At 42.8% G+C, this 12,762-nt stretch overlaps 1 protein-coding gene across 1 annotated transcript in view; it reads right to left on the bottom strand.

Moving 5' to 3' along the window:
* TTLL10 (tubulin tyrosine ligase like 10) overlaps window positions 1-12,762 on the bottom strand; it is a 46,636-nt gene that overhangs the window by 28,397 nt on the left and 5,477 nt on the right. The window contains exon 3 of the mRNA XM_032779984.2: window positions 452-587. Within this exon, the coding sequence (XP_032635875.1) occupies window positions 452-587 (136 nt within the window). The remainder of the gene's footprint in view (window positions 1-451; window positions 588-12,762) is intronic.

Raw genomic sequence — 12,762 nt, forward strand, 5'->3', positions numbered from 1 at the left:
GGGGGGGTGGAAATGTCTTCTAGTGAGAGGCTTGAGATGTTCAATCTATTTAGTTTATCAAAGAGAAGATTGAGGTGATTTGTAGGCTGTGATCAAATACCTGCAAGGGAATAGATTTCGGATAGTAGTCAGCTCTTGAAGCTGGCAGGAAACGGTCTAACAACATCCAGTGGCTGGAGGTTGAAGCAAGACACATTCAGACTAGAGAGAGGCTCAGTTTATAAACAGTGATACGTAACCATTGGAACAAACTACTGAGTGCCAGGGTGGATTCTCCATCACTTGCAGTATTGAAATCAAGACTGGATGTCTTTTGAAAAGACGTGCTATTGCTAAACTTAAGTTATGGGCTTGATACTGCGGAGATTAGTGAGGGGAGGGACAGTCCCTGCTGGCCTTAAAATCTATTAATCTAATTACACAGAAGCCTCTGGGGAGAAGAATGACTTACAGTCCAGCCCCATTAGCACCGCCAATGTAAAAGAACGGCCCTGATGACTGAAGGTCCTCCAGCTTCTTGTCTTCCGGCTGATCTATTCTGAACTTGGCTTCATCCACCAGCTCCACTTCAGATGCGCTAGAAGCAGCTGCAAGAATTAGAAAGAGGGAGACCTGAGCCAGGCTAGCGAAGTCTTCTCTATGAAAAGCACTATCTCAGCAGAAGCTAGCAATGGAAAAGCACATATGCTGTTCGATCGTCCAGTCTATTCAATGGCCAGTGCAGGGCATGGTCCTTAGATAGAAGAGGGATTAGATATTAAACTGACGGCATATATTTGGGGGTGTGAACGAAATAAAATAAAAAAAGCTGGAACAGAGCAGAGAGTTACAGGAAAAACTTCTCCTAAATCTGCATTGGCCTATGGTAACAGTCTTACTCAGTATTGATAGGGATTAGAGTAAATGCAAGGTTTTATGGTTAAAGCACTCAGCTGGGACTCAGGAGATCTGAGTTCAATTCCTAGATTTGCCACAGAGTCCCTGTATGATCTTGGGCAAGTCATTTCATCCCTCAATGCCTCAGATTCTCTAGCTATAAAATGGAGAATGGCACCTCCCTATTTTAGCAGGTGTTGCAAGAATAGATTTGTTAATGCTTGTAAGGTTCTCAGGTATTATAGTGATGGGGCCATAAAAATGCCTATAACTCAATTATTCACATCAAATTCAGGACCACAAAGTAGGCAGGAGTTTTGCACAGGTTGGGGGTGAAGAATAAGCCACTACATTACAACATGGACTCTAGCTAGGCTAACTATGCTTTGAAGCAGATGGTCACGAGTTGCTTTGAAGTCTATAGAATTTCACTGCACATGCAGAAAGTGACAGCTCTGAGGTCCCATTCTCAGTGATAGGTGGCCAGGAAATGGAACAGCATAAATTAATTGTGGTGACACAACTGTAGGAGTTGTGTGGGAGGGAATGTGAAATGTTCAGCCAGCTTCAGACGGTAACTAATCAGGTCAGGGCTTGCCCTGGTTCTGTTACTTATTCTCAGATGCTAAGGCTCAGATGTTGATGAACTAGCAGGGGATAATAATGATTTTCAGATCAAAGCTAATGAGATCGGTCCCGTCTTCAAGAGCTGCAGTGTGATTTCCTGGAGCGAATGACGAGGCTGGTATCTAGTGCCAGCAATCAGCAGGCATAATTCTAACTTTGGGCCCTTTTGGGAAGGACAGTCTTGTGGGTGAGAGCTAGGTTTCATTCCTGCCTCTGCCACAGATTTTCTGTGTGATCCTGGGTGGGTCACTTATTCTCTCTGTGCATAAGTTCTCCATCTCGGCAATGGGGATAATGATTTTTATGCCCTCGACTGTGTGTATTGTCGTTCTAGACAGTAAGGTCTTTGTAACAGAGACTATCTCTTATGTGTCTGTGCTGCACTTAGTGGAATGGGGTTTTGAGCTCAACAGAGGCCTTTAGGTGCTATTATAGTACCAGTAGATAATAACCGAGGGTGGATCATTGTACTGAACAATTAGAAAACGCTGGGAAATAATGCCCTGGCATTCCAGCGACCATACCTAAGGCTGTTTGCCAGTTACTTCTCTGTACAGACCAGATATAGAACCTTGATGCCATGACAGTTTCCAAAACCGATCACTCATTGTTCCAGATCCCCTGCTGCCAGGCAACCTAACAAATGCATAGATGATATTGACTTCTGTGGGATCAGAGCACAGCCACAATGCAGCTGTGGGATAATATCCTCTGTGTTTTCCAGTAAATCAGAAAAAAGGTGGATGGAGAGCTCTTCCAGTGGAGTAAATCCATGTAACTCCAACTGGCATAAATCAGTGAAATTCCAGTGAAGGGCTGATTCTAAGAGATTATCAAATTAAAACAATCACAATCTGAATCAAACCATAAATAAAAGTACTGGGTCGCTTGGAAGGTCTTCAGCCATAATACAAATGAATAGTCTAAACTGTCTAAAGATGAGAACCTAAATAAAGTCACAAATTTTGACATTAAAACCTCCACCTTTCCCTGGAATAGGAGGTAGCTGAAAAAGGACAGAGCCCAGTTTTCAAATGCAGTTGCCTTCATTGGGATGCTCACATCAGCAATTAGGCAAGTAAATGCCCATTTGATATGGTAATATGGTAAATTACCCAGTGGTAATTTGTGTCTCAGTATGGGATGCCCATGTTTGAAAATTAGATTCACAATCTATAAACCCTTGAAAGTACTTTTAAAGATTACTTGAATAGAAACTATCAATTATTGTTATTTTCTCCTCTTATGACTGGATCTTGTTAAAAAATTCTTGAAGAGCAGAGTTTTCTACTCAAGGATTTGGAAAAATAAGTTCCTATGTTTATCATCTCCTTAATTTGGAAATGTTAAGACACTGAATTTTACACCTTATAAATTGCACCCAGATACTATGGTGATGGGTATCTTATACTTGCATGTAACAATCAAAATTTGTTATTATTATTATTATTGATTATTTATTATGCCATCTAATAAGCATGAAGAAAGAACAGAAGGAGGGAAAGGGAAGGGTTGCCTACTGCGTTTGTTCTTAATGCCCATGATTTTCAGCAATTCCTTTCCGAAAATACACCTGAACTTGCTGCTTCCTAAATATGTGGAATCTGTGAACAAAGAAGACAGAGATGAACCTGTTAATGCTAAATGTCACTTACCACTGGTGACCCAGCATTATGGGAGTAAGCCACACCTGATACCTTCCTTGGAGATTAGCTCCATAATTCAGATCAGGACCCAGAGCAGAATTTCCCCAAAGTCCAGGAGTGTTCAGATCCTGGGTTTGGCCCATCTCTAGTTCTTCGATACAGGATAACATCTTGCAGTCAAAAAGCTCACATCTGTGACCCCTTGCACAGCAGCAGGGTGGGTATGTTGTCCAGGAATTTCATTAACAGCACCCACTTGCTCCTGCTGTGGCCATAAGTGGGTAGGCGCAGAAAGAGGAGGGAGTCAGAGACAGCAAGGGAAGGCAAGTAAAGGGTCAGTAGCCAGAGACAATGCAATGGGATGGACTGGAAAGAGGACCAACTCTGGGACAGGTGTGGCCCAGAGATGCAGGTTGTAATTTACTCCTTAATCCAGCTCCTTACATGATGGAATGGAATTTGCACGAGCAAGGAATAACTGTTGTGAATGAAGATTTTCAGAATTAAGCCCACTGGGAGTTTTGCCAAAGCAAGGATTGAATAAATCCCGGGTAAAGAGTTTGGAATTAGGATTATGACTCTCTTTCTCAGTTATGCTGGGTCATAGGTGGGCATGGCACTTGGTCAGCCCTGGAAAACCTCCAGACGCTGGTGCCTCAGGGGACCAGGGCAATCACAAAGTGAATTTTTGGCTGATGTTTTTATTAGAAGTCAAACTCTTGCCTCCAAAGGTGGAACATCTAAGTGTCTGACCCAGTCCTGGGTTCATACTATTTGTTTTGTGGCCGCTGGCCAGTCTCCTGACACGTTAAACATATTTGTTTTCAAATATTTGCCATTTGCAGGCTGAAGGATACAGCTTATGGGAAAGGCATTATTATACAGGTGTGAGACTGTACCCACAGCTCTCCCACCCAATTCATTATTCCAGATAAAAGCAATCTCTGCTATTGTTACCCTTTTTTCTGTGTATACTTTACAGCACATGTAAAGGCTTAATTCTGCCACGGTGCAGAGCATACACACTCACCAAAAAAAAAACAAAAAACAAAAACAAAAACCTGTGTGCACTGAAGAGAGAAGGGGCTGAGTTGTCTACCTGACTCCTCCCCTCCCCCAAATAATCCATGAAAAGGCCATTGCTTGCCTCGGGCCCCCTATGCCAAGAATTGTGGGGGGCATTTGAGGAGAAGGAATGATGTTTATATAGAGACCCTATTGCCCCATCAGTAGCTTCCATGTGTCACTCACTCAGTGGTGTGTGACCGGTCCCCCTCTGTGCTGATCCACCGAGGAGATGAGTCATTACAGCCCCAGCTACAGCACCTTGACCCTTTAGCTCAAGCTGTAGCAGCTCCTGCATTTAGCTCTGGAAATCCCTGGTGTATTGGCCCGGAGGGTGGCCATCACGTATGCACACCCGTCCTGCTGCACCAATTATTCATGTTCCTCTCAGCAGTGGTTTGTGCAGAGGGCTACGTGTGGGTGTGTAGAATACATCCTAAGCAGCTGCTACTTTTTTCTCACAGGCAGATTTTGTGGCTAATGGGTGGGAGTTCTTCCTGTGTGTACTGGGGAAGCGGTCAGGCAATTGAGATTAAGGGCTGGAGACCATTCAGAAAGCCCATCTTCCCAGCAAGGATTTTGAATCTCATGCCCTACCACCCTTCAGTAAAATCTGGCTCAGGTGTATCCCGCTGCAGTCCCCGCAGGTTCTCCTCTGTATCTCTGAACTAATCAGAATTGTAGCTTTGTGTATGGAAGATCCCAGCACCAACAGAAGTGATTCTCTGTCAGCCAAGTGATACAGGAAAGAACTTGCAGGTTTCTTGCAGTTAAAAGTCTAAGGACCAGGTCCTGAAGTCCTCACTCAGGGGAAAATTTCACTGGCTGCTTTGCCTGAGTATAAGGGCTGCTTGTGAGGAGCCCATGAAGTGCAATGTGCATCATGACAAGGGTTTGAGGTTTGGCACACTTAGACCAAGTGGCCTACGAGAATGTTGGTGTGAGATCTTAGATCAGTTCATAGTGATGGTCTCTCGTGGCAGACAGGAATGGTGGAATTTACAGGAGCACGGACTAAGGGTACTGCAGAAGCAGTACTCAGCTTTAGCGGATGAAAGAAATAACATGTGTTGCTCAGAAGAGAAACTGAATGAATTGCATGCATCGTTTCTATGCTTCCAAAGGAATCTTTGGATTCTTGGATAGGTAAATGGTGGAGATGAGGAGGGTTAAAGTTGTAAAATAGGGGTGAATCCTGAGGAAACAGGACCCACTTCTTCAAATACGCTCTGGCCTGACTATATTGTGTTTTCTGTGAGATCAGTTATATTTGAGTGTATGTTGTGTATTGCTAATATAAAACTCCCAGGGGAATGGGTGGCACTCTATCTTGGTGTACTAAGGATTTTCATGATATGGTCCAAAGCTTTAAAATCTGGTTCTCTTCTCTCCCCCAACACACACAAATATTTGTGTACACAGTTAATGGAAATCAAGTATTTCTATGTCCAACTGGCATTGATTGTGCCTTTAATTTTGCTGGTGAATACAAAAAGGAAGTGACACATTGACACTGGTTTTTCAAAATCAGATCATATACACACATTCAGTCTCTCTCTTTCTCGCTCTGCTGTCAGCAATGGAAATCCTGTCTCCTAACTGTTTAAGGAGCAATTGTCACTGATGTGGTGAAATCCCCAAACACTATGTGCCAAGTAATCTAATCAAGGATCTCTAGGAGAACGTTATCTGACCAGGAAGAGTTCCAAACAGGTTTTCATTGGGTAGTTCTGAGGAGCTTCCTGGTCAGAGAGCATGCGGTTTCTTTAACAAGCATCGGCTAACAAAAGCGAAAAAAGGAAATCTTTTCTAAACCTCAAACATTACAGTCCCACCATTTATTGCACAAACAGGGCTTGATTTACTACCGTTTTACTCCAGTTTTGTGCTGCTGAAACCTCTGACTTGAGCGAAATTATTCAGCTGTATCACAGAAGAAACACAATGGTGAATCAAGCCCTTGGTGTTTCATCTGCACAGCACTTGTAGCATTATATTCTAAAACAATAGGTATTCCATCTCTCCTACCTGAAAAGTATGGGGGCCTTTTGATTGTTAAGAAAGGTGGGAAGCAAAGCACCCTTTTCTTGCAGACATTTTTTGTTGAGGCAATTGATGGTGCAACTGCATCCTGCCCTGAAGCCATAGCATTTAAAAATTGGGTTTAGTGATCATAATGTTAGTGTGATGTCATCTGTGACTCTGATTTAGGCTGCAGAAGATGGGAAGGGGTTGTTAGGTGGATAGTAACCCTGAAAAGTTCACCTTCATATTTCCAGATCTCTAATAGAATTGGAACTGCATGCAGATCATGTACCAGTACAAATATGTCACCAAAGGGATGTGATTTTTAACCAATATAGTTATACTGTACAATCCCTAGGGTGAAATCAGTTATACTTGCATAAAGGTGACTTATACCAGTATATCTTATTTCCCTTCCAATAAACTATCGCAGTGGAAGCAAATTTATACTGGTATACCTGTGTCCACGTCTTGGGGGGCGATTTATACGACTGGAACAATACCACTACAGTTAAAATGATGCAGCATTTACTTGTAGCCCTAACAAAACAGAACACTCGAATGCCACATACCATATTGTCACTTTCAACTAAAAAAGCAATCAACCAACTTGAATACAAACCAACAACTTTTTGGTGGACAATTTCTAGCTGATTAACCTTCACCTTGTATAAACACACTCTCCAAAACAAGTTAGCCGGAGAAGCAATTAATTGACTTAAAGGAATTCATTGACTTAGGACCTAGATCCTTTCATCTCTGGGGAGGCTGGTTTGAATCTTGACTAGGCCTGTGAATCTTGTCCAAAGGCCTTTCCCTAGTGGTGATCTATTTTATGTGAAAAGCAGTGGTGGTCTCTGTCCAGTACATTCCCTGTGCCCAGGTGTCCACATCACAAAAAGCCACCGCTGCATTTGTCCCTCTTATCTGCTGTCTCAGCTGAAAAGACCAAGGAGTGAATGGGCCAGGGAGAGTGAACTTCATATGAACAACCAGGTCAGTATCAAAATAGAGAGTTGCCTGAAATGCAAAGTTCAGCTCGGGATTTGGACTTATCCAAAGTTACGGGGTGTTGAGAGATGAGGTTTCCAAAGAGTATGGGGCCAGTTATGAAATTAGGCTCTGGATTCAGAGTGGAAATTTCCCAGAACTCAGGTGTCCTCACTCCTATCCAGTGGCTTTCATCTATCTCTATCCAAAACCTGGGCTGGATACCCAGCCTGTGTTTATTTTCCCTGTCTAAAGAGCATCAGGGTCTTACTGCCTTCACTGCAGCTGGCTACCCCTTCTCAGGTGCTGGAGATAGAGATGCTGGGGTGCTGCCACACCCCTGGCTTGAAGTGGTTTCCATCATACTCAGGGTTGAGAGTTTGGCTCAATGGCTCTCATGATCCCCACGACACAAATTGTTCCTGTCCCTCCCATCAGACCCAAACTCCTTTTCACTGAGTTTTTAAAAGTTGAGACCCTTGCTCCATCCTTAACCTAGGATCTGGGTGTCAGCCTCACTCTTCTTGCCTCCAGTGAAATAAAAACATAGGCCATAAAATATAAAAGGCTTCCATTTCAGAGGGGCTGAGAATTTGCCACTCTGTTGGCTTCGGTTGAAGTCATGTATGCTCATTGCCTTTGAAAATCAGATCCAAAAAGCTTGAATAAAAGAATGAAAAAGTAAAAATCCAAAGATATTCTCTCAGATCATTTATTTGAAAGCTGCCACTTGAAAGCCTTTCTGCAGCATGCAGCGTTACATAATCTATATATGAATAATTCCTGCAACTAGCTACATCAGTCAGCCATGGCCTAGAAACTTAGAATTGGGTTAACTGCCAGGGGTATTGGAGGTGGGGAACCAATCAGTATGTTGTTTCCTGAAGAGTTTCACAGTTTAATACAGAGATAAATTGTACTGGGGAAAAGGACTAAGTGTGTTTACAAGGCAGATGATAATTGCTATGACTCCAGCTGCACTCACACAATATCACGTTATAATAGAACCTGTGATATCTGATACCCTGACGATGCTAATATGTTTGGGTGAAACCAATGGGAGTTTTGCTATTGACTTCAATAGGGCCAGGATTTCACTCTTTGAGATTTATCCACATTTTTACCTCTGTGTTTTACAGCGTCAGTTTACAGAAGGATCTCTAATGAATATGCTTTTGCTATGGATAGAATAGAGTGTACTGGGCAGAAGAGAGAGAGAGAAACACCACAATGCAGTCAACCTGTGGAACTCATTGCCAGGGGACATAGTAAAGGCTGAAAATATAATAGGATTCAAAAAAGAATGAGATAAATTCATACAGAAGAGGTCCATCAATGGACATTAGCCAAGATGGTCAGGGATGCAACCACATGGTCTCGGTATCCCTGGCCTCTGATTGCCAGAAGCTGGGAGTGGATGACAGGGGATGGATCGTTCCTTCTTCATTGCCTCTGAAGCACCTGGCACTGGATGCTGGGCTAGGCAGACCATTGTTCTGATGGCCGTTCTTATATTCTTATAAGCCCCCATGAGGACCCGCTCCCCCTGAATTCTTCTCCAAATACTCCAGGCTCTCCTCTCTGATTTGGTATTTTATGATTTTTTTCTTTGCTGGGTTGCCTCCGTTCTGCCAAAAGATCTCCATCCGGCCTGCAACCCCAACCCCTTGTATATTTCAAAACTAGCCTCAGTCAAGCTGTTAATGGCAAACTTTGGTTATAATTACATGCTGCTGTTCTGTTTAAAATTAATTAACACTCACAACCCTGGGTGAGGTAGGAAACAATTATCCCTTTACCAGATTAAGGAAACAGGTTCGGAGAGATGTTTTATCCCAGGTTAACAGGGCCAGCACCGAACCCGAAAGGGCTGATCTATGCGCTATTTCTATCCACTACACACACGCTCCCATCTAGCTTCATAAAGGGTTAGTGATGCTAACTGGTACTTCTTGTCCTCAAGCTCTGTTCTATGTGGGACGGTGACTCTGTTTGTTAATACACTGAAGCACTTAGCCTCACATACCAGGCTGCTAAAAATGAGGGACATTACATCATCACTAATGACGGAAAGGGGAGGGAAGGAGGGGGAGTTGTGGCATTGCTGGCAGTTAAAATTCAGTTGTAAAGTTGCGGAAGACGCTGCTCACCAGTGTAGGATTTTCTGATCCTTTTGATATCTGTGAAAGTTACACGGATTCCATGTCTTCGATTCTCTGCCCTGTGAGCATTCTATGTCTTGGTGGGCTCTCCCAGCCCTTTCTCCTGTCTCCCTAACCCTTTCTCCACCCACGGCCCATGTGGAATTGTGGGAAAGTCACATCCACAGTTCACCCTTTCCCACTGCGCGTCTAAACAGCACAGCTCCACTCACTGCTACCCGGTTGTTTATGACATCGGCCACCTTCTTCTTGCTTCCCTTTTAACACCCTATTCCTCTCATTTGCATGCTGAAACGCCATTGGTTGAATAAGTCAGCAGGGCAAGAGGATAATCTATGGATGCAGACGACGGGCTGTTACATCTGTGCAGAGTTTTTTCCACTGAATGTTCAGAGCAACTTTTGAGATTCTGTGACTAGACAAAATTCCTGGGTCATGAAACGGAACAAAGAGAAAAGGGAAAAGGTCTGTGCAGAAGTTTTTGTCACATTATGCAGTCTAATCTACAGATAAATACAAACAATATGTGTGCACAAATTATTTTGAGTAAGAGGCCCTGAACATACCTTTTGTTCTTCTTGCAATACCAAGTGGAACATGGATACCATCGATAAATCCATGCTGGCATTATTTGCCACAAAGTTCCTGATGGCACTTATAAAGTATCATCAGTGCCTTGTCAATATTCCAGACAGTGGCTAAAGAATGACACAGCTTTCACACAAATAAGATTTATCATTCTCAATGAACTGCATTACCAAGCATTTTTTAAATGGAGAAGAGATGATTTTGTGAAAAAGTTATGCTAACGAAGCTCCCCAATAATCAAAACAGATATGAGGTCTCAGCCAATAACATACTCTGACTGAGTGACATTGCTTCCATTTACTGTAAAGCAGGAGTGTTTGGCTGCATTGTATCCCTTCACATTATTTCTGATGATTCATGATAATGTGCTTTCAGACAACACTAGAACTGCTGCAGTCTTTGGGTCTGCTCCAACTCTCACTGGAGTTTGATGGAAAAATTCTAGTTGACATTAACAGTTGGATGAAACTCTGTTTAATTGGCACTTCCTGAAATGTATCATTAAGGGGATGGGCAAACTCATTTGGCCAAATTCAAACTCCCTTGGGTCATGGTGGGTGGAAAGTTCAACTTGATCTCAGGGTTCATATTTTGCTATGAACAAAGGAGCAGGAGGGAGAAGAAGAAAAGCATCGCTGGAAAAACGTGATGGAAAAAAAAGAACTGAGAATTGAGCTGAGTGAAAATCAACTACAGGGCCAGATCCTGGGCGAGGGTACGTCAGAGGAGTTCCGCTGAAGCCAACCAGTATATATACAGTTGAACCCCCCCGCCCCCCCCAGAATCTGGTCTAGATAGCACAAGGCAAAAGGCAGAGAGACATATTTCACCCCTATGGAAGTCGAGCAAAAACTCCATTGTCTTAAGTGGAGCAGGACTTGGTCCAAAGTGAAAAACGAAGCAGGAAGCAGGCAGGCTACGGAGACCTCAGATTCTCTGTCAGCCATTGGACTGTTCTCCGTGCTACCTTTTCTACTATATTCTGGTTATGGTGCCTTACAATTTATTTGTGTTCAGAGGTGAAATCCTAACTCCAGTGAGCCAATGGCACTTTGATATGACTTCTATGGGGCAAGATTTTGTTCATTGAAATATTTTTAATAGTATTTACCTGCATTGCAATGTGCGTGTCATAGGTCACTACACAGTCAAGCGCAATCTACAATAAATTTGTTGAGGGTTCTTTTATTCGTGTTTCCTTGCTACCTTCGCCCACTTAGCAAATGTGTTACTTCCTCAATATAAAGGAAGTGGAGTGTAACTCTATGGGCAGGGACTATCTTCTTTATTTACTCTTATCTGTATTGTTGTTTATACAACCTCTGCCCCATGAGACCTGGCCATGACTGGGACTAGAATAACAGGACAGAGTGTGTTTCTGGCTTTCTGACTAAAACTTCTTCTCATTTCTTCCTGTTTAAAAAAAAATTTTTTTCATTTCGTTTTCAAAATACAAACACATAAGCAATTATGAACATATTAATAAACATACTTGCAACAACGACCACCGAACACTCTCTCATGTAGAACATCTAAATGGTCAATTTTCTTCCTCCTTATGAGCAATAACTGTTACCACAGGAATTATAATTAATCTAATAATTAATTCTATGAAGCTCAGATGAGGTCATCTCTAGCACCAGTCTCTGATCAGATATCTATAGTGCTAACAATGGAGTGGGAGAAGATAGTGGGGGGGAGGGGACATGTTTCCCCACCTGTATTATTTTCAGCTGATACACCAAAATACCATTCATTGGAGTGAGCATAAATGGCTGCTGGGTTAATCTCCTCATTTGGCAAACATGTCCTGAGTACTATATCATTAGCCTCTATGTGGACCTAGCTTACCTCTCTACAAGCCTCATGCTCCCTGGATAACATAGAGAAGGAAGATTTCTTTACATCAGTGCGTTGAAAATATGACCAGAATATAGACACCTGAGAAGGACTAATGGCTGCCGTGAGGTGGGAATGTGATCAATAGAGAAGTAAATTAACTGAGAGAGATGGCTAAATGATTGTACCTGGCTTCATATCAGGTTTCGCAGTCTTTCATAGATTCTAGATCTAGGACTGGAAGGGACTCGGAGGTCATCGAGTCCAGTCACCTGCCTCATGGCAGGACCAAATTACATGTCGTATACCATCCCTGATAGACATTTATCTAACCTACTCTTAAATATCTCCAGAGATGGAGATTCCACAACCTCCCTAGGCAATTTATTCCAGTGTTTAACTACCCTGACAGTTAGGAACTTCTTTAATGGATGTATCCTCACAACACCTCTGTGAGATAGGGCAATGCTGTTCTCTTCATTTTACAATGGGGAACTGAGCCCCAGAGAGGTTAAAGTGACTTTCCCAAGGTTACACAGAAAGTCTGTGGCATCTTCTCACTCTTAGTTATATATTTAATCTTTCTATGATACCCCTCACCACAGGACCTGAGTCTATGTGAGGAGCATTATCTGAGCAGCATGAGTGTGCAGAGCATGACTGGTAGTAAGGGTCAGGAGCAGGGGGAGGGGAAGCATTATAAACAGGAGTGATATGGGGAGCTTGTCAGTAGTGCTGTGTCAGGAGTGAGTGACAAGATGTTCATAGCAAGACACATCTGTTTTCACAATGGCGTCCAGCACGAAAGCTGGTCTCATTGCTCTGCAGTTTGATAGCACAGTTACTGGTACACTTTGAACGGGGATCTAAATATGTATAGGTCTATTTTTAACATTCACTCCTGCTCTCTCTAGAGCTGTTTGCTTTTTTATCCTCCTTACCCA

Source organism: Chelonoidis abingdonii, chromosome 23 (assembly GCF_003597395.2).
Source record: "Chelonoidis abingdonii isolate Lonesome George chromosome 23, CheloAbing_2.0, whole genome shotgun sequence".
Lineage (NCBI taxonomy): Eukaryota > Metazoa > Chordata > Testudines > Testudinidae > Chelonoidis > Chelonoidis abingdonii.